Here is a 23,291-nt window from a genome sequence, read left to right on the forward strand (position 1 = left end):
CTAATCTTCAGGCAAAACATTGAGGCTTTCTGTTTTGCACACTTGTTGCTTCCATGAGTTTTAAGCAAGAAAGTAGAAACCAGATGTTGCCCAGAAATGCTGGTGTTAAACACAGTGTCAAGGCAGACAGACATCAGCAATGTGCTTTGAGAGGCATTTGTTGATGCCCATCAATCTGTGACCGGTTATAAATTGTAATTTCTAAACTACTTGAAGTCCATATTTCTACAGTCAGAATATCTATTGAAGGAAGCTGTCCATCTTTCCTGGAGTGGACTTCCCACCAAAGTTCCCCCCAATGTTAGAGTGTTTGAGGCTCAAAGAAATGACAAAACCCCAACAGCTCGGACTCTACAGGCTTCAGTTAGCATGTTAAATGTTAAAGTTTATGATAAGACATTTTGAAAAATACTGAACAATAATGGCTTGTTTGGAAGGGTTCAGGAAAAAAGCCTCTTTTCTCTAAAATAATATGACGGGATCCAGCAGATATGCCTATCTCCAGCAGTCTATGGGCGAGAGGCAGGGTACACCCTGGACAGATCGCCAGTCCATCGCAGGGCAACACACAAACAACCATGCACACACTCATACACCTAAGGTTAATTTAGAGTGACCAATTAACCTAACAGGCATGTCTTTGGACTGTGGGAGGAAGCCAGAGTACCCAGTGAGAACCCACGCATGCACAGGGAGAACATGCAAACTCCATGCAGAAAGACCCCAGGCCGGGAATCGAACCCAGGACCTTCTTGCTGTAAGGCAACAGTGCTACCAACTGCGCCACCGTGCACGGGATGTTTTAAGTTTAAAAAGATCCATATAACGGAACCAGATCTGGAACAGTTTCCTTTGGACAGTTGAGACCAGAGTAGAGATGAACGCACCATATCAGCAAAAAGGTCAAGCATGGTGGTGGAGGTGTGATGATTTGGTCTTATTTGAACATCTTGTAGCCGTTAAATCGACCATGAACTTCTCTCCATACCAAACTATTTTAGAGTCAGGTGTGAGGCCATCTCTCCCTACAGAAATCAAGGTGTTGCAGTGTCCTAGTCAAAGTCCAGACCAAAACCTGACTGAAATGCTCTGAACTAGAGATGCACAATTTTGGGAAAATACTTAATTGCAATACTTTGTAATAACAATATCAATTTGTATTAACCCAGATTTTCCAGACACTTCTCTCAATGTTCCTACAACTCTCCATTAGCTCCAGCATTTCAGCCACTGAAGAAAGAGTCATTGTGATGGTATTAAAGGATGTTAGAGTCCGTTCAAACAGGCTAAATATATTATGGATATACAGAGCATCAAGGCATGACACGTGTGATATTATATTCTACCAAATACTGCATCCAAACAGTCCTTTTCTGATTGTGATATTTCCCATACTGATGTAGCGATTATGATTGCAATGCGATATATTGTGCAGTTCTTCTCAGAACCAAACTGAACTCGATGAGCTGAGGCAACATTGTGAAGAAGGGTGGTCCACACTGGCGGTACGGAATTCGGTACTTTTCTAGGTACCGACTGTATTCTGAGTACCTACTCACATGAAATCAAAAGGTACCATGTTACGGTACCTAAACGCATCATTGTGATACTGAGGAAGTGGAAGAGTGGCGGAAACGAGCACAGCGTTGCACGCAAAAGAGCGTAATGACGTCAGTAGCCGTTGGTACCGTCAACAAAACAAGCTCGGCTGATAGAAAAGAAAGCTCTCGAAAGTATGGCTCCACTTTTCAAAATGCGATTCAGATTACGCTCGCTGCAATATTTGTGACGCAAAGTGCAAGGCCATCGGCGGGAATACTTCTAATCTTTTCTACTTCCCCCTCTCTGCCTGCTCAGACGCTTTTCTCCTAAGCTCCCTGCTTGCTTGCGTTCTTTTACTCCTAACTTTTTATCTTTTAGCCAAAATTACGGAAATATTGGAGTAAAACTACTTCTTACCAGTGACTGCCAAGGATTTTTATTATTTAAATTTTTTTTGTAAAGGATTTTGATGTTTTTATAAGCAAACTCGAAAGAAGGACAAGTTGACGCCAGCTAATCTGCACAAGATGTCTCCTTTCACCACAGAGGACTTCGACAAACGTTTACAGAAATTGGCTCTTTTGGAGATGAAAATCCATCGACTTGAAGTGAATATGGAGGTGAATATGAGGTACAGTGATGATTCAACTCTCCCTGGGATCCCAAACAGTGACAGGCGGCTCAATGACTCAGCCAGCAATCAGAACACTGAGAAACCTACAGGCAAAACTCCCCTGGCATGTTTTAGGCGCATGCCCAAAAAAATCAAGGTGGACGACTCACTGGAAGATCTCAGCAATTAAATCATTCTAAAATCTCGGACATCATTGATTCAATTGCTCCAATTAAAGCGAAAGTCGTTTCTTGGAAGAAAATGTCTCCGTGGAGAAGTGCTCCACCAGTCAGAAGTGAAAAAAAGGAGTGTCGAAAAGCTGAACGCAGGTGGTGAAAGACTGGACTCCAGGTTCACTATATTTTCTATAAAGAGAGACTATACAGATATAACCCACAACTGAAAAATGCAAGAGAATCTTTCTTTTCTGAGATTATCAGCAAAAACATTAACAATGCTCGTGCATTATTTGCCACGGTTGACAGGTTAACAAACCCTCCTGTAACCGTAACATCTGAACTCCACTCTACCAGGGCCTGCAATGAATTTGCTAAATTCTTTACTGAAAAAACCCAAAAGATCAGAGGGGCAGTCAGTTCCTCCACATCAACTCCAGTACCAGAGTTGTCTCCAACTAGAACTGATTTTGACAAAATTTCCGAATTTCACCAAATAAACTGCAAAATCTTAGAAGAAATCGTACAGCAACTAAGCTCTTCTTCCTGCTGTCTCGATGTTTTACACACAGCTTTCCTTAAGAAAGCTTTGCCTGTAATAACATCTGATTTAACACAAATAATAAACACGTCCCTTTTGTCAGGCATTTTACCACAGGCCTTGAAAACAGCAATTATCAAACCTCTATTGAAAAACATCAACTTGGACAAGCTGCTACTACAGAACTACAGGCCTATATCAAACCTCCCCTTCATCAGTAAGATTATTGAAAAATCTGTGTTTCAGCAGTTAAACAACTTCCTAACAACGACCAACTGCTTCGATGTCTTCCAGTCAGGCTTCCTGCTCACTACAGTACAGAGACTGCTCTTGTCAAGGTGTTCAATGACATCCGTATAAATGCAGACTGTGGAAGAACCACAGTGCTGGTATTATTGCAGCATTCGACACTGTTGATCACTCCATTTTATTAGAGCGCCTGGAAAACCGGGTCGGCCTTTCTGGTACAGCACTCAACTGGTTAAAATCCTACTTGAAGGACAGGGACTTTTTTGTGTCAGTAGGTAACTTTACATCAGAGAGCACAAAAATCACATGTGGCGTTCCCCAAGGGTCCATCTTAGGACCCCTTCTATTCAATATCTACATGCTCCCTCTAACTCAGATTTTAATAAACAACAACGTAAGTTATCATAACTATGCAGATGACACACAGCTATACGTTACGATGTCACCAGGTGACCATGAACCCATTCAAGCGCTGGGTAAATGCTTAGAAGAAATCAATGCATGGATGGGCCAACATTTTCTTCAGCTGAATCAAAACAAAACTGAAGTAATAATCTTTGGACCAAAGGAAGAGCGTTTAAAAGTTAGCACACAGCTTCATTTAATACAGCTAGAAACCAGCAGTCAGGCTCGAAACCTGGGTGTAGTGATGGACTCAGACCTGAACCTTCAAAGGAACATAAAGACAGTAACAAGGTCGGCCTTCGATCACCTAAAGAACATCTCCAGGATTAAAGGACTAATGTCTCAGCAGGACCTTGAAAAACTAATTCATGCGTTCATCTTTAGTAGAATTGATTACTGCAACGATGTCTTCACAGGTCTGCCTAAAAAGTGGATCAGACAGCTGCAGTTGATCCAGAACGCTGCTGCCCGCATCCTCACTAGAACTAAGAAAGTGGAGCACATCGGCCCGGTTCTAAAGTCCCTACACTGGTTCTCTGTAGCTCAGAGAATAGACTTTAAAATACTTCTGTTAGTCTATAAATCACTGAATGGCTTAGCACCAATATACATTACAGACTCGTTGTCAGTGTATCAACCACCCAGACCTCTCAGGTCTTCTGGCTCAAATCTACTCTGCAGAACCAGAACCAGAACCAAACACGGAGAAGCAGCTTTTAGTTCTTATGCCTCACTAATCTGGAATAAACTCCCAGAAAACTGTAAAAGTGCTGAAACCCTAAGTTGCTTTAAATGAAGATTAAAAATGTATTTGTTTAGAGTGGCCTTTGACTGGGCCATCTAAACATTATTAGTTAAGTTTCAGTCCAATTTTCCTTTCGTTTTCTTATCCATCATTCTATTCACTTTCTTTTTTTTTATTACCTCGGCTGTTTGATTTTCTGTATCATTGTAATGTTTTTCCTTATGTGCAGCGCCTTGAGTGCCTTGTTGCTGAAAAGCGCTAAATAAATAAACTTGACTTAATCTGAGGAAGTATCTGGTTAAGCACAAGATATTTCTCAAGGCGGAGGAATGCACAATTTCCATCAGCCTCAGATCTACAGCTACAACTCCTGCATTTGGCGCTTGCATCAGTTAGCAACTCGTCGTCTGCAGCCAGAAACATGGGAGAAGAAATGTTTGAAACAACTGAGATGTTACAATACAAACAGCTGGATGTTGTTATGAGGTATTCATTGAAGTTTATATATTGAGAAATAAATATGCTAAATTGAAAAGTTTTGAGTTATTATTATTAAACAAATAACATTTATTACCACATAAATAAACACACTAAAGTACTGAAAACTGGTACTTTTGAGCACTGGAACTGATTCCCAGGTGCCAGGCATCGGTACCGTATCGGTTCAAATGTGGAAGGTACCCATCCCTAATCCAGACAGATAAAACCATTCAGAAAACATCTGCTGAGAGTTTTTGCTGCTGAATGTGGTTCTGTAAGCTGCTGGATCATAGTTAGGACAGACGTTTTTTACACACGGCCTTTCTGTGATGGTTCAGGTTTCGCTGACTTGGAATGAAAAGGAAGCAGCAAAACCTCAAATTTCTGGAATATTTTCCTCAGATGATCTTAGCTGTACTGACGGTAAAAATGCGACATGTTTGACCAGTTTTCGTACATTTGTGGAGGGAAGAAAAACCCCCGTTGTGCTTAAAGACATTCTTGGAAAAGTGAGGAATCCCAATACTCTTGCTTGTTCTGGTTTTTACCACAGTCCCCTGGATGCTGTCTGTGAGGGGAAACAAGTCTTAAGGTGATGAGAGCATGAAGCAAGCTGAAGGAGTGGATGTTTTGAATTCCCTGCAGCAGACAGGTTGAAAACCCTTCCATCACTGTCTGCTCTCAGGAGTGAAGAAAGACAGCATTTAGGGTTGCTTGTGAAACCGTCCTGCTCAGAGGACGCAGTAGATATCTGATGGCCCACATTTGAATATCTGAAATCACCTGCAGCTTTGCAGGATGGACTAGCTGGGAGATCTTTAGCGATTCAGCTCTCTTCTTTTCTTTTTTTTCTTCTTCTGAACCAGTATGAAAACAAAGCCACCTTTGATTAATGATTAAAATCCCTTCTGCAACTCACTCAGCATACTGAGAAATCCGCTGAACATTACACAGAAAACGAATGTGGAATGTTTTTTGGAAATCAACTTGCCTCCGACATAGTTATAAATTCCTCAGTGTGGAGCATGATGCACCGCAGGGGTGTCGTCAGGCGAAAGGAATGCTGTCAGCCAGATAAGACTCGGCAGAAGGTTGTTTTTATGATCAGAATGCCAGTTAATCATGACAGATTACACCACGAGCGTAAAAAAGCGCCGTGTTTGTTTTTGTAAATGTTTTACAGTTGGACCTTGAGCCGCTGCGATATGCAGTCAGAAGTAACTCGGCTTGAGGTATATGTGCGCTTTGAATGAATCGGGCTGAGTCACCGCTCGGCTATGCAGCTCACCTCCCTGGGTGTTTTCACCCGGCTGTAAAAACCTGGGAAAACCTGGAAGGCTCATATATTTATAGAGAGAAAAGAAAAACCCTTCAGATATCCGGCAAGTTCGTTTTTGACGACTTCAGCGTCAAAAATGTCACCGGGGTAAAATGTTTTTGTCCTGCTCTAGTCTGAGATAAGCTTCTTATAAAAACATGCATCCGTTCATGTGATGCTGAACTCTGCCAGCCATGCTTACTGTTAATTGGTAGATTTTCCAGCTGGGACATTGGTATCCAATGTCCACAGAACGGAAGGAATTAAAAAACCCACTTAAGCCACATAAAAATGGCCCGTTTGAAGTGGAAAAACAGAAAATATCAGATTAGGTCTTCTCAGCAAAATGATTCCTCCCCTTTGTCTTTTAATGTACACACTTCACACTTCAGTGAATTTGAGCGAGATTTTATGTAATGTTTAATTGGAAGCCAAAGAATAAATGGTTTTCAACATTTTTCACAAATTAAAATCTGAATGGTGTGGTGTGCATTTGTGTTTAGGCCCTCCCGAGTCAGTAACTCTACATTTCATCAGCTTTGCACATCTGGGCCTGAACAGTTTTGCCGATTTTTCTTTGCATGATGGGTCCAGCTCAGTCAGATTGGATGGGGACCTTTTGTAAGCAAGCCCACAGATTCCTGTTTAGATTTAGGCCTGAACTTTGATTAGGCCATTCTAACACATGGATATGCTTTGATCTATCATTCTGTTGTATCCCTGGCTGGATGTTTGTGGCTTAACCTCCTCCCCAGTCTTAACACTTCTGCAGCTTCTAATAGGACTTTCTACCAACATTGTCCTGTATTTAGCTCCATCTATCTAGATGGTGTGAAAAAACAACCACAACGCTGACATTGCATCTACACAAATATCAACAAGATGGAAATAAACACCGGGGTTCAATTTCAGCCCAGTTTTACTCATGGGATACCGATGTTAATGCTGATATATTGTGCATCCCTAATTTATTTTTTTTTAGATTTGTATTAGTAAGCCATGTATCCTTTCTTTGTGCCTATTCTATTAGTACTTTTGTGAGGCACTGTGCTGAATGGACGAGATCCGCTGTAGAGTCCGGCCAGGGGTTTGACTGCAAAAGTAGACCTTAAAGGATTCACGTGGCCATTTTAACCAGTAATGTTCAGTTAGCTGCTGTTTGAAAACCAGCCTGAGCAGCACTGCAGCATTCAGGCACGACGAGTTGTTAACATTGCACTCCCAAAAATCCATCTGTTTGTCCTTTATTCCTTCATTTTCTTCCTCTTCCAGATTTTAACTGTATACATTTCTGCCATATATTCATAAGGAACTTTTGTATTTCTTCTTTCACATTAACTCAGAAGGACTGAGAACTCTGGAAATCCAAGTCTGGAGAAATAAGGAATTTTCAAAATGAAATCAACATAGGAACTACGGCTAAACAACATATTACAAATGTATTGTTATCATAAAATCACTGTATACAATATGCATATTGCAAACAACTGCCTGATCTACAGTAAGTGTGAGCTAATTATTTAAATGCCATGCATTTAGGCTTCCTATGTCTGTAATATATAATTAATGGAGTAATAAGGTGGTCATGTAATTAAGAAACCACAGCTAAGTTGTTTCAATGCCAAAACCTTTTCAATAAAACCATGTTGAGATAAAATTAGGAATTTCATTTTGTTTTCCAGTAGCTGCATATACATCTAATTATCTGGGGTCTATAGTTGCTATGAACACAAAGCAGAAAGATATTTACACCATTTATTGCGAGTCATATGAGTATCACAACTTTCACCATTACTTACCATAACTTTCAAAGGGAGAAATGGGGCAGTTGAAAAGGCTGTTGTTTTGAGTTCAATGAGATTCAGAGAGAATATAACAAACATCAGAAAATAAGAAGAAAAAAAACGAAGATGACTGTAAGAGAAATCCAGTATCAGAAATGTGCATTTTGTTATTGTTTTACATTGTTCCTAAAAACCATTTGCTGTTCGCAAAGTTTCCTGCTCCTCTATGGTTTAATGTGTGGATTCGGGTAAGATGGCGGTCCATGTCCAAAATACATGAACAACTTCATTCTAGACATGAAATCTTTCCAGAAAGTGACTCAAATACTAAATAAACATGAACTGTTTGTACAAATAGCTCTTTTTAGGGATCCGTTTATGGTCTGATTGAGCTTCTTTCAGGTCACTTCATATTTGGCAGGTAGCAAGGATCCATGTCGAATCCTTTTGAAATGTGCATCTGTGTCATGATTGGTGGTTAAGTACCTGGGGTCAACCATCCAAACCACCTGGCAGAATACCAGGGGGAAGGCAGAGTGGAGTAGATGGAGACCCTCTGTGACTGAAGAATAGCTCCCTTTGGCTCATCGTCGTTGGATGTTAGGATTTAGTGGTTGGGAACAGAAGGCACCAGAGAATGGGTCGCGGACACCCGACCAGGCAACCAGCTGATAGCAGCCTCCTGGTCTGCCTGAACAAAATTTAGAGAGAGCTGAGGTGGTCTTCTCAGGGTCCCCTTTCATCAGCTGAAAGAAGAGCTAGTTTAGTGTCTCTGTTCAGCTGTGAGCCTTGGCTCTCTGCAGGTATCTGGTAAAAACAAGCAGAGGAGACTCGGCTCTTCTGTTCACTTAACTTACTTTAGTTCTGATGGGTAAAAAAAACAAGTGGGCTGTTGTTTTAAAATATTTACACATTCATTTTCTATATTAAATCCTTGTGATCTTTAAAAATGGTCATCATCTGTAGTTCTCCAGGCTTTCTGAAGGTCTTTGAATGTGCTTTTTTAAATGGAGAGTCTCTTTGTTTTCTCTGTAGGTCAGAAAACACAGCCGAGGGGAATCCGGTTTGAATGTTGGCTGTGAGAGTAGATTGACAAAAAGTAATGCATCAGAACTTTATGCTGAGGACACTGACTCACCTTTGAACTCTATAGTCCTTCTGTTTTTAACCATATTTCACGGTAAACAAGTGCTTTATAGGAATGACACCTGAAAATTTCAGACTCCACATTAAAAGCTCAACAAGTTGAGAGACACCATAAAATGGACTGATTGGTAATTTACAACAAAGCACTTAAAACCCCAGCAGCTTCCACTGACAGCATTAGGACATTCAGCACTCAGATAGTCCTTAATCTTATGTTTTAAAGAAGCTGTATTTGGCAAGTAAACTAATCTAACATGTTTGTGTAACTCGCTCTTGGAGGAGATAGCAAGTACTTCACAGCCACTATTCTGCATCCTTTCCACCAAAATTGCCTTCAGAAGTCAACTAATAGAGTCCACCTGGTCCAGGTTGACAGGTCAACCACGAGTCATTCACTTCATAAATCTAACATTTATAGACGAATGGCTCAAAGAAAGCTATATGAGCTCCAGGTGGCTACAAGCCATGTAGGGTACAAGGCAAACATGTTGCAGAAGATGCTTTTGTCAAAAAAGACCAAAATGACACTAAATGCAAGACGCCATCTGTGGCAGAAAACTAATACAACACATACTCCATCCCCATAGGAAAGCATGGTGGTGGCAGCATCATGCTTTTTCAGGGAAACTGAATGGAGCTCAGTTTATGGCAACTGGGTCAGAGGTTCACCTTCCAGCAGTACAATCCCCCTAAACATACAGCCAGAGCTACAGGTCAAAGGTAATAAGTCAAAGCACATTTATTTTTTAGAATGGCCTCGTCAAAGGCCACTCCAAAATCTGACTGAAAATCTGTAGCAAGACTTAAAAACCGATGTTCACCCATTCTCTCTATCCAGTTTGACTGAGCTGGAGCTATTTTGTAAAGACAAATCGACAAAACTTCAGTATCATGAAGATACTGGAACCCCAGAGGACGTCCATACAGCTTATTGCATTATTATTTTAAAAAACACCATTTATAGTTCTCCTTTCATACAATTAGTACTGCTAGTGATCGGTTCTGGTGAATTTCAGCACTCGGCTGCGGAGCCGCCAGCCTGTTCCTCGCACTAGTATGAAGGGTTGCCATGGAAACCTCCAGGCGATACGTCGGCATCGCTTGTGGAATTCCAGGGGCCGGTTTCCTCCCATTGTGTCCCATCAGATGGGTCCCCTCACCCCCCTTTTCTCCTTCCACCCCCCTCAGAGGTGAATGGAGGACTCAGAGGAACAACAGAGGAGCTGACCCCCTCCTCTGCTCTTCACGAAACTCTGACAGACACAGTCGGCTTCCAGATACACATGTTTCAGTTTCTGACCTGCTTCAAAATTGTTGTTCAAAATTGTTCGACTCGGACTTGTAAAATTTCTTTGCTGCAGCTTCTGCTGTCATTTTTTAGATCTCTGTTAAACATAAAATATGAAAAAGCGAATGTGTTGCCTTTTTGAATGAATGAATTGTGTCAGAATCATGAAGGAGCCGCTTGGCCTCAGATCCATCCCCAACTGATACCAGATCCGCACAGTTTGGGACGGTTTGGGGAACGCGACTGAAAGCCCTGAGAGAGAATGTGTCTGAGCTGATCTGTTTGTGTAACTCATTGGAGCTCTGTGCTGTCGGGTCATTCAGGTTCTGAATCTGTTCGGTTCTGTTCTCAGGCAGACGAAGCCTCTGACGTTCGCTGACTGTATCGGAGATGAGCTGCCGGTGGGTTGGGAGGAGGCGTACGACCCCGATGTTGGAGCGTACTATGTCGACCACAACACCAGTGAGTCACACACACACACATCCGTTTCACTCGATCCACGTGTCCGACAGGTGTGAACTGTTCACCTGATTTCCCTGCAGAGAAAACCCAGCTGGAGGACCCGCGGGCCCAGTGGCAGCGGGAGCAGGAGGCCATGCTTCGGGACTACCTGGCTGTGGCCCGGGATGCGCTCAGCGCCCAGAAGGAGATCTACCAGGTGAAGGAGCAGAGGCTGCGGCTGGCGCAGCAGGAATACCGGCAGCTCAACGATGCCTGGAGGGACAAGTCTACGTCGCAGACGAGCTGTGAGTCTGACCCGAACATCAGCTTAGCTTCAGGTGTCACCTGTGAGAAGGAAAGTAGATGGGAGAGGTCATGATAAGACCAGTTTGTCTCTGTGAACTGGTTCAAAACCACCAGAGAAAAAGAATTTATTGTTCGTTATTGTGAGATCAGCTTTCTGCAGATCAGCCCTTTTATCAAACATGGGAGAATTTCCTCTATTTCAGACTTTCTCATCACTCTTCAGTGACCACAGTTATTATTCAGCTGTTACAAAGTCAGGCTTACAGTTGTACCTTACTGGAATAAATTTGGAGAGAAAAGAACAGAAAAAATCCTAGAAGGTCATTAGTAATTCAAATAAATTCATGTATTTAATTTCTTTATTTCTGTTTTTTCAGCTTTCCCCATATATTGTTTGCAAACTTTCCTCTTTTTTGTACGTTTTTTAAATTTATCTGTTTTTACAGATTATAATAATTTTTTTCCTACCTTTTAGGTAATTGTTCTTTTACCGTCTTATGCTGTTTTAAAAAAAAAAAATGTCTTTTTATCATTATTTACTCGCTTATAATTTTTTCTTTTACGTCCTTTTCGCGGATTTGTTGAATAATAATTTATTTATGTATTTACGTACTTCCTCTTCTTTATTTTCTTTTTTTAGTGTTTTCCGCTTAGGGTTAATTTGTCTACTTTTGTGTAAAATGTCTTGATGCTTTTATTTATTTCTAATCATTACTCATCATTACTTTATTATTATAGTTTTCTTGTATTTTCCTCTTATTTTTATTTTTTCTTATAATTTCTATTACTCATTTATTTGTACCGTTATGTACAGTTTTTAGATTTTTTGCTAGTGCTAATTTATCTTTTTTCTTCTGTTTATTATTTATCCATTTCTATTTTTCCATATTGTCTACTTATTTGCTTAGATGCCTTTTTTCTTTTTGTAATTAGATCGTTGCACATTTTTGAAGTTTATCGTTTAGGAAAACTACTTTTCCATCTATTTCTTCCTTGTCATCAGCTGTTGGCTGATGAAACATGCTAAAATCATAAATGGTGAGCGGCTCTTTAACATGTTTCTTTGAACGTGGTTTCTGTTTTTCCCCGGCAGTAAATTCCAGGTCGTCCTCTTCCAGCAAATACGACCCAGAGATCCTCAAAGCGGAAATCGCCACTGCCAAAAGTCGAGTAAGAGACGCTGCATCATGTTCCTGAAGTCATTTAAAGTATGAGCAGCTTATGTCTGCATAGATGGAACGTCAAATCCTGAAACTGGAGAATCTGGAAGTAGATCAGCCTGTACTCATGTTATTTTATATTTAAAGTAAGATCACCTGGGCTTGGAGCTGTGAGTCATATGCGGCTTTCTTCTGACTCAGGTGAACAAGCTGAAGCGGGACCTGGCCTGCATGAAACAGGAGCTGCAGCACAAGGAACAGGGCTTCGAGACGCTCAGAGAGTAAGTGTTATTTTAGTTCTGCAGTCGCCAGAAGGTTTTTGGACAACGCATACTGTGTTGATTTAATCTCATTAGATTTGTTTGATTTTCACAATCTTTCTTTGATTAAACTGTGTTAGAATTAAATTATTTTACAAGCTTGAAAGGTTTTTATTAGCAAATCTGTCTAATGTATTCAAAGAAATATTGACAGTGTTGTTGATGCTTCTTCATAACTCTTCATTCTCTCTGACCTGCTGGATATCAGCGTCTGGACCATTATTTTTAACATTATTTTTTTTTTAGTTGCGTTGTTGTAATTTTCTCCGTGTGACATGGTGCTGCATCATGGTGGAAAATCCACAGATTCTTGGAAGAAGTTGTTTTTTGAAGGTGTCTTTCTTCATGGTGGAGTTCTGTGGAAGAGTTGGGTGAAAAGGAATCCAACACATGGACAGTATCTTGAGTCTTCACTGTTGACTCCATGCAGGACTCATGGTACCACCTTTCCTACTCCAAATGTCTCAAACAATCAGAAGAAGAATTCATCAGAGAGACTTTGCATCAGTTTTTTGTTGTACTTCCTGGAGCTTCCCAGTCTGTTTTTGATGTTTTTCTTGGACAGATGTGTCTTCTTTTTGTCCAAATGTCCTCACCTCATCGTACAGACGTTCTAAATCCCACCTGCTGCCAATATTTGGCAAGCTCTGCACTGGTGGCGACATGATTCCAAAGCATCTTGCTATTATGAACTGTCCGAGTGAATACAGTTGGTTCCTCTTTAAGGTACAGTGCCTTGCAAAAGTATTCATACCCCTAAAATGTTTCTGCATTTAATGTTGCAAAAATAAACTAACTTTATTGGGATTTTATAAGACTAACACAAGTCAGAGTATTGTGAGGTTGGAGGAATAGGGCAAATGTTTAATTTTATTTCTTTACTAATAAGTAACCAGAAAAGTGTGTCAGGCGTTTGTATTAAGCACCACTGAGCCAATACTTTGTACATTAACCTTTTAGCTGCAATTACAGCTGCAAGTCACATCGAGAAACCCACGTTTTGGTCCATCTTGTGCAGAATATTTCACGCTCAGGCAGATTGAATGGAAAGCATCTGTGATTCTCTGTTAGCTTTAGGTCTGAACTTTGACCTGGCCTTTGATCTGGACCATTGTAGCTACCTCTGCTGCATACAGGCCAAAACGCTCAACTTCTCTCTCAGTTGGCCAGTTAGATTTGTGGAATCCACAACTGATTTCAACTGATTTTCCCCACCTGAGCTGTGGATCTTTGCAGCTCCCCCAGAGTTACCATGGGCCTCGGCTGCTCTCTGATTAATGCTCTCCATGCCTATAGGTTTTTGTTTAGGATTTTATTTAGAGGTATCGTAGGAAAAAGTGCTGAATCCAAACGCACGTCACTTTCTTATTTATTTGTAAACGTTTTAGAAAGCTGTGCATTATTTTCCTTCCACCTTACAGTTTAGTACTAAATGATGTCAGTATGTCTCAATAAAATACATGGAAGTTTGAGGTTGTAAACTGCGAACATGTGAAAATGTTGAAGATGTAGGAATACTTTAAAAACACTGTAGCTCCTCTGAAGTGTGCTCTCTCCCCAGCTATCTTCTAAAAGGAAACGGATCTGTGTTAAAGGACTTCAGTCGAGAAAAACTATTTAACATTAACACTTCACAGACTTTGTTTTTTACTTCTGTGTTTTTGGAGAATATCTTTTCTGCGCTCTTTCCTCTGCTGCCATGAATCCTGCTGCACCAAAGCACTAAAATGGAAAAACTTTCCCCTGCTGGACTTTGCTCCAGCACGTGTTGGCAAACCTTAAAATAGGTGTGAAAAAGTTGACGAGCCGATTCAGGTTAAACTGCTGCTTATCTCATCAGTTGTTGCTTCGGCGTTATCGCACATTCTATCCGACCATTAAACAATATAACCCCACCATAAACAGGTGAACAGAACTCAGAACTCAGGAATGTAGTTTAGAGAGGAAACACCTCGTCTTTATGAGCTTCGGCTGCAGCTCTGAAAATGAAACGTGCTTCTCTGAAGTTGTTTGAAAGCAGTGGAGCCTTTCTGTTTTTGGGAGCAGTCGGGAAGCTGAGAAGGAATGAGTTGAGTAGGAATGCTGTGCTGTTTGCCTTGCCTCATGCAGCACAGGGAGTGTGTCTGGAAGATTAAAGAGTAGCGGTCGGACGGCATTCCTGCTCGGCTGTCCTCTCCTGCCACAGTTATTGGACAGCATTCAGTGACCAATTGGCGTTTAAAGAAATGGGTTCTAACTGGAATGCAGCCTCACATTCACCTCCTGATAAGATTTCACAAAGTAGAGCACCATGAGAGAGTCAGTCGTGGCTTCTGGAGAAAAGGGGGAAAATAATGGCTATTTTAAAAGTACCTTTCCTTTACTGCATCACTGTATAATTTAAAAAACAGTAGATACGTGTTTAAGCGTCGAGTATTCTTTGACTTTACACCCAGACACAGGAAAAATGAGGCAAGAGAATAAAATGTATCTCTAGCAGCTTTCAGTCCACATTTGAGGACAACTTTAAGGGGATTAGTTGTTCCCTGTTACAGACCAGTACCTCCCTCCTTCACTTCCTCATTCTTCCTCTTTCTTTCTTTTTTTGTTTTCTCCCTTGCTGTGTCTCTCATTCAGCCCAAAACTCCCTCCTCTCTTCCCTTTCGGAAGAATGTGGACGGACCAGTTGAGATGAACGCATGACTTGTTCATGTTGGGCTTTACGTAGCCGCTGCTGCTTCTGTTGTTTCCTCAGACGTCTGTTTAATGCAACTTGTTCTCCTCAAGCTGCTTAACAATAATACAAATATAAAGCTTAAGTTAAAAGAAAACATAAGCCAGGAGCAGTAAAATCAAATATTTATTTACATTTACATAAGTAGTACATTTGGTGATGCATGAGATCTTTCTTTTATCTTGAGGAGACTGAATACTATGAACATCTCGTTAGTGATCTTGATTGAATACAGCTTGTAAAATTTGTTTGAAGGCTCTCATTGGACTGAACGATGCTCAGAACAATCAGACAAATGAACTGGGCCAAAAAGAAGAACTTTTTGTTTTTACTAGATAGGGAAGTCTTTTGTAGGTGATTCTAAACAGCTTCAGATTCCCAGATCATCAGTTCAAACTGTTTTATTTAAGTACACGTTATTCATTGAATAACGTGAGAGGAGCAGTTTTTCAAACCTTGCCAAGTTTGGAAACGTCTTCTGATAAAAGGAAATTGGTTATGATGTCCAGGAACGACAAAGGTTCAAGCCATTCATGAATTGGAAACTACTGGACTACATCAGTGACATTGTCCACAGTGCCACTTTAACAGAGCCAGTTTAACTTGGGCACGGACTGAGAGGTTGCTGACCATGAAAGAAGCCCCTGCTCCACAAACGGACACCTTCAAGCTGACGTTAATTTCATGAACCATGCCTAATAGCTGGGTCTGTGCCAGGACACCCCCCACTTTAAATGAACTTGACTAGTTCTCATTCGAGGAGTGGTCAAACATCCAGCCAGAATTATGCCAGAAGCTTCTCGATGGCTACAGATAGTGTGTGGTCGATATTCAGCAAGATATGTTTGCAGGTGTATGTATATATTTTAGCCTATATTAATATTTTTTGACTATGTGTGGATTAGAGAAAATCCACAATAAATTTAAACCTCTTCAGGCACTTCTTGTTTTTAACATTTGTTTTGTTAGTTGTGCAATCATTCCAACCAGCAAAAAAGAATGTTTGAAATAAGTCTATAAAAGTATTTAATTTCTTCTTAAATCAGTGTTTTAAATATTATTATTTTACTGCATGTCAAACATAAAACAAAATTCAACCTTCTATATTTTCAAAATGACAAATGATTTTGAATCTTTTTCAGAAAATGGAATTGTTTGTTCAAGTTCAGTATATTGGATGCTATATTATAACAGAAATTAAAAGGTTTAGGGTCCATCCACAGAGCCTTGTGGGACTCCATATTTAACTAAGTCAGTGTTTTTCAGGAAACTAACAAATATTCTTCATGTGCCCACTGACTCACCACGGAAATAAACAGTGCAACATCAGCTATTTCTGACTGACAGCTGCGGGAGCTAAAGTACATGCATGGTTTTGTTTAATGTTGTGCTTCTTTCTGTCCTCCAGGATTAACCTGAAAGTGTCTAACAACCCATACGGCTACAAGCTGCATGATGCGCAGGCCATCCTCAACGAGGTCCACTCCATTCGAGATGCCATCAGCTCCGGGGAGAAGGAGAAGCAGGATCTCATGCAGGTAAGACCGAGCTTAGGCTTAATCGAATGGAAATACAGAAACAGCAGGAAGACTCCTTTTTTGTTTGCATTAGAGCCGGTTTAACTCTGTGAGTTATCATCTGTTTCTTCTGGAGCTGCAGCGTCTTTGCTCTCCTAAAGCCATTGTTTATTTTTGTGAGCTCAAATATAACAGTTCCAAACATTAACATTCTCTAAGGATGAACAAATACAAGGAAATCTGTTGATTTTTGAAACGGAAGCGTGGGGTGGGGACATCCTCGTCTCCTGGATTCCACATGCTGCTTTACGCAAAACCCCAAAACAAGCCATGTGTTGTCAGTTTATAATTGGAAAAACAAGCACTGCAAAGTTCCTTGAGAATAAAAAAGGGTTTATAATCAAAATGTTTTTCCTTAGGAAGTGAGACAGATCTGCCTGCAGATCCTGTGAATATCCAGAGTCCTGGATCCTCTCTTTTTCTCTCCTCTCTACATCTCACCCCTCTGTTTTTTTAATAGAATTTAGGTCTGTAGACTATGGTGGCCATCGAAAAGCGTTGAGTTTGTGTCTTGGGAACCATTTATCTGTAGATTTGGTCATATGTATTGGCTTGTTTCCCTGGTGAAGGACCCGGTGATGATCCATATGCAGTTTTCTGGCATGTCCTGGTATTAAAGGGATTTCATCATGCTATGCACTCACACAAGGTTTCCATGGGCTTTGGAGGAAGAAACAGGCCCAAAGCATAACCGGTCTTCCACCATACGTAATAGTGGGCATGAAGTGTTTGTCAAAATATTCGTCCGTAGTTTTAGGAAAGACCCACCTTGAGTGTTTGTAGAGTTTATGTTTGTGATGGTAAAAGTGTAAATGATCTTTTCCTGTTGAGGTTATTAAGCAGACATGTTGACCCCAAGAGACCAATTCTTTAATAGTGAGCTTTGAAGATTTGTTTTTATCTTTTTATTGTCATTCTTCTCACTCTGTGTGGTGGAAACATAAACCTGCGTCCTCCTTCAGCCTCGGTTTAACTCGTTGCTCTAACTGCAGATGTAAGCAAGTTAGGCAAGTAGCTGTTTTCTTGTAGCCATTTCCTGCCTGGAACGACATCATAATCAGTACCAGCTTTATTCACCAGGTTTATACACACAAACAAGGAATTTGACTTCAGTTCCACTTTGTTCTCAATGAAGACATTTTAAATATAAATCTATTAAAAGGGAAAATAAAAGTTTTTGTATATATGTATATATACAATGTTGTTATAGAAGACATGTTGTTAAAACGTGTGTTTCAGCAATTAAACTTCCTAACAATGACCAGCCCCTTCAATGTCTTCCAGTCAGACTTCCTGCTCACCACAGTACAGAGACTGCTCTTGTCAAGGTGTTCAATGACATCCGTATAAATGTAGACTATGGAAGAACCACAGTGCTGGTATTATTGGACCTTAGTGCAGCATTCAACACTGTTTATCACTCCATTTATTAGAGTGCCTGGAAAACTGGGTCGGTCTTTCTGGTACAGCACTCAACTGGTTTAAATCCTACTTGAAGGACAGGGACTTTTTTTTTGTCAGTAGGTAACTTTACATCAGAGAGCACAAAAATCACATGTGGCGTTCCCCAAGGGTCCATCTTAGGGCCCCTCCTATTCAATATCTACATGCTCCCCCTAACTCAGATTTTAATAAACAACAACGTAAGTTATCATAAGTATGAATTATGAGTATGAAGATGGTGCCGCAGATGGTCGCCTCGGCGTGTTGGTGCGCATTGTTTTGTTTTGTTTTTTGCTTTAAAACGGTCTTCTGTGATGGTACCCGGAGCTCTCTCACCAGAGAAGAACTCATGAACATCAGGGCTACTACACCAGAGGAGTTATTTCCCACTTTTCTGCCTACTGCTCTGGAATATTTGGACATCCTGGTTAAAGGTGCGCTCACCTTTGTTCACGCGGTGAAACGCCGGAAGAGAGGGAAACGGGCTGGGGTGCTGGTACGTCTTCGCCAGCGTGGACTATGAACACCGTTACCTGGAATATTTCTCTCTAACGTGCGCTCACTTCCCAACAAAGTTGAGGAACTACAACTGTTGTTGGGGAAAAACAGAGACTTTTATTCATCGGCAGTTTTGTGCTTCACGGAGACGTGGCTGTGTGGATTAATACCGGACTCTGCGCTGCAGCTGGCAGGATTCCAGCTCTACAGAGCGGACAGAGACACTGAACTCTCCGGCAAAGCGAAAGGTGGAGGAATCTGTTTCTACCTCAACAGTGGTTGGTGCAACGACGTGACAGTGATTCAGCAGCACTGTTCTCCAGACCTGGAAGCCTTCATCATAAACTGTAAGCCTTTCTATTCCCCCCGTGAGTTCACTTCGTTCATCCTGGTCGGTGTTTACATCCCGCCGCAAGCTAACGTGCAGGTCGCACAGCGCATGCTCGCCGACCAGATACTGAGTGTGGAGCGGACCAACCCGGACTCCTTAGTAATCGTCGTTGGCGACTTTAACAAAGGTAATCTCACCCACGAACTCCCCAAATATAGACAGTTTATAAAATGTCCGACCAGAGAGGACAACATTCTGGATCACTGTTACACCACCATCAGAGACGCTTATCACGCCGTCCCACGTGCTGCACTGGGCCAATCCGACCACATCATGGTCCACCTGATTCCTGCATACAGGCAGAAACTAAAGCTCTGCAAACCTGTTGTGAGGACGACAAGGAAGTGGAGCAGTGAGGCTGTGGAGAATCTCCAGGCGTGTTTAGGCTGTACAGACTGGGATGTGTTCAGGACTACTACCAACAGTCTGGACGAGTACACAGAGGCTGTGACTTCCTACATCAGCTTCTGTGAGGACAGCTGTGTACCATCATACACCAGGGTGAGTTACAACAACGACAAACCCTGGTTCACAGCTAAACTCAGAAGGTTAAGACTGGATAAGGAAGAGGCCTTCAGGAGTGGGGACAAAGACATACAGAGAGGCGAAGTACAAGTTTGGCAAGGCAGTGAAAGAGGCCAAACGACTGTACTCTGAGAATGCACCCAGCCTCGGATACCGAGAACCACAAGTACATCGGCGTGCAGAGATACCAACCACCGGCAGGTAGTGTGGCGGGGAGGGAATAGGCCCCACATTCGATGGGGACCTAAACTGATCCTGGAGAGGGAGCAGCCCAAGACCCAACCTGACACAAAAAACAGGCACACACAATCACAAAGACACAAAGACAAACAACAATGGACGTCGGACACTCACTCACACTCCCTATACATATTCTATTCTCCCAGGTCCAGGTGCCAATACCCCATAGGGACAACCAGCCCCCGGACCCAGGAGGTGGTCCCCTTCTCTCCGGGGGTGGAGAAAGGCAGACCGCCCCAGCACCTGAACCTGGTCTGGGCTAGCCGAGGCTCATGCCTGTACCTGAATGACCCCGGCCCGGACCCCGACTCCCCACCCCGACCCCAGTCCCCAACCGCCCCCATCGTCATACGGGGAGGGGGCCATGTACAAAAGAGGGGTCTACATGGTCCAAACAAGCCTGCCAACCAGATAAAATAGTCCCAACCCCATATCTCCTGTAATTTTTGTAATAAATTGATTATAACCTTGGGATTTTTTCCCCCACTACATATCTTATACAAATTTAACCGAGGTGTAAGTTAGTGTTGAGGGCTTTTTAAATGGACTTCCAGCCTCTGCGTCTGGGTTTGAACCGTTAGTGTTCCCACTTAAAGCTCTGTGGGAAGCGCCCACATCATCACATATCCTCCACCGTGCCTAACAGTGGGCATGAGGTGGTTTTGAACATTTTTATCCACTTATTCATCCTGCAGCAAATACTGTAACCAAGTCTCCATGACAACCAGCACACACTTTTCCCCCTCTGCAGTTTAACTGAGACATGAGTTTTGTCCATTACTGTTCACGCCTTGTTTAAAAGTTACGGTAGGCTGTGGTATACGTGACCTCCTATTTACTCATCTACACAAACAAGAGGGAACCTTTAGCTCTGCATAGCTGCAAGGAAGCTATTGGGGATTTCTGCATGGCCAGATCAGGCTGGTGAGAGCTGTTTACCAGGAGATGGGGAAAACAAATTCATATTTTAAAGCATCTGTGTCATATTGCAGGTGTAGAGCTTCACAGAGAGACCTGAAAAGACAAGAAAACACCAGGAATGTTTTCTGTTAAACCGGAAAGGAACTGTCGCAAAATCTGCTCGCATGGTTTCAAAACATAAGGATTTATCACAGAAAACGTTCAATAAGATGAAGGAGCAACTGCTCTCAGATGAGGGTGTGATGAAGTGCTGGAGGAGAGGCTTCCTCTGTGTTTTATGAACTGCACTAAAGCAGATTTAGTAACTCATTATCTGAGGCTGCAGGGAGGCAGTTGGTGTTTTAACGTCTTGCCTTCGTCCTTGTGTTGCCCACCAGTCGAGTTCATGAAGTTCACTTTGACTGATGATTGGAATAATCAGATTTTAAATAATTGGGGACTTCCTACTTTCTGCAGCAAGCTGAAGAGAGATCTCAACAGTTTTTTCTTGTCTTTGTTGTTCTGTCTTAAGGTTTTTCCTGGTCAGAAGAAGACATAGTTACGTCTGGGTGAGTTTTAGCGTACCTATGAATCACAGCAGAAACTGGACCTGATAAGAATCGCTGGTACCTGATCGCACACATTATGGTCTGTGGTAAAAGCTGCAATAAATAAAAGAAAAACGTATGCCTAATATGTCATAAACACAGCAGAACAACCTTGAAACTTACATGGAGAATCCGACAAAGAGCCCATGTTTTTCTGTTTGAATCTTGGGGTTGAAAGTAACTGTTTTTGTGTTTTATCTAAGAAGCTTAAAGTAGTGTAAACACACAGTACATGCATTATAAAGAAGATTTATCAGTCCAGTTCCAAAATAAACCTAAGAAATTTCACATAAAATCAGTTAAATTCCTTCTGTATACGATTTTATACAAATATGGAGTTATTTTATTTAGATAGAGATGCACCATTTGGCGACTGATTTCTGATTTCTCCGTTTTGTGAAGCTCTGACTTGCCAGTGCCAATTTTAGCTGATCACAAGCCTCCTGCTTTGAGCAGTTATTGATTACTTTTATTAGAAGTAGAGGCGATGTCACACAGTGTGTGTATGAGAGACCAGTGAGCTGTGTTTTACTATTTAAAGATGAAATGGTTCAGACGCAGCAGAATAATCCGCTGCTCCATGTCTAATTGCAGCTGCGCTCTGCTGGATTTTAGATCTGCAGATTAGATTCATATTAAGATCTGTTTTGTGCCTTTGGTGATTGGCTTCCTTTCTGTAACCCTGTGATGTTATTCATAGTTTATAGTTTTTATCCCCAGTCCTCCTTTATGGATTCACTGTCCTTCTCTGCATGTGAAAGCACTGCAGTGTTAATTTGTTGTTTCTGGATGGCTGCAGATCGAATTAAAGTTGCATGATGGGACTTGGACTCAGCTGACAGGTTTACACGGAGCTAAATTTAACATTTACAAGGAGACAGAAACGTCAGCCAACTTTCTGTGATCCGTTGATGATGATTAACTGCTGCTCTGTTTGGAAGATCAAACCCATTTCTCCTTCCTAGCAACCATTAAAGCTGAAAGAATCCGATCGAAGGGAGTAGAGTGTGTTCAATAATGCATGATCTGCCGTCTGCAGGTTTGTCTCTTGATTTAATGTCAGAAATAACTGCAGAAAAAGAGTGAGGTAAAAAAACATCAGCTAGAAATCTGTTTTTAGCTCGGCCTTTTATGATCATTACTTAAATATTTATTTTCTTCATTTGTTTGTTTTGATTAAAATAACATTTTGGGACTTTGACCGTTATTGATAATTTTGAAACTAAAAAATAGGAGGCAGTAACAAGCAAAAAGCAGCAAAACAATCAACATTTTTTTGTGGTAGAAAGAAGAATGTTTGGTAAAACAGCAAAGAGAAACAAATTGGAGATCGGTCAATTAGAAACGGAAAATTATTTTTAATTTAGATTTTTGGTTTTAATTTAAACAGAAAATAACCTAAATAAAAACAGACACAGGGGGATTTAATGTGGTAGGATTCGTCTGTTGAAAACCTCACTGTAAAATAAAACATTTCTTTTATTTATTCTATCAAAGTTAAACATTACCTTGCAGATTGTATGTCTAGCAAGTTGGATTCAGCCAAACATGAAAAGGAAAAACTATTCACAATATAAGCAGTTATAAATAAAGGTACAGAACAGATTAACACCAGTTGGCGCTCAGTAAGTCTGGGGTCATATTTACCAGGATTTAATAGATGCCACAAAACATTGCAAAAACAAATTTAAAATCCACAGGAACCTAAAAACCTATTTGCTCTGCTGGTTTAAAAATAAAATCAATAAGCAAGTCTTTAAACTCCTTCAGGTCACCATTATGCAAATAAATTTGATAAAATATTTAAATGCACCAAAACGGCTCTCCAGCGGCTTACCGCTGCTGCCCCAGAAATCTGACAATGTTTCACTCTGCTGATTAA

At 41.2% G+C, this 23,291-nt stretch overlaps 1 protein-coding gene across 1 annotated transcript in view; it reads left to right on the top strand.

The window, feature by feature from the left end:
- The window catches only part of wwc1 (WW and C2 domain containing 1), a 58,052-nt gene that overhangs the window by 7,511 nt on the left and 27,250 nt on the right, over window positions 1-23,291 (top strand). The window contains exons 2-6 of the mRNA XM_047378322.1: window positions 10,640-10,749; window positions 10,830-11,033; window positions 12,128-12,204; window positions 12,396-12,475; window positions 16,636-16,765. Coding sequence (XP_047234278.1) covers window positions 10,640-10,749; window positions 10,830-11,033; window positions 12,128-12,204; window positions 12,396-12,475; window positions 16,636-16,765 — 601 coding nt within the window. The remainder of the gene's footprint in view (window positions 1-10,639; window positions 10,750-10,829; window positions 11,034-12,127; window positions 12,205-12,395; window positions 12,476-16,635; window positions 16,766-23,291) is intronic.

This window comes from Girardinichthys multiradiatus, chromosome 11, assembly GCF_021462225.1.
Source record: "Girardinichthys multiradiatus isolate DD_20200921_A chromosome 11, DD_fGirMul_XY1, whole genome shotgun sequence".
In the NCBI taxonomy this organism is placed as follows: domain Eukaryota; kingdom Metazoa; phylum Chordata; class Actinopteri; order Cyprinodontiformes; family Goodeidae; genus Girardinichthys; species Girardinichthys multiradiatus.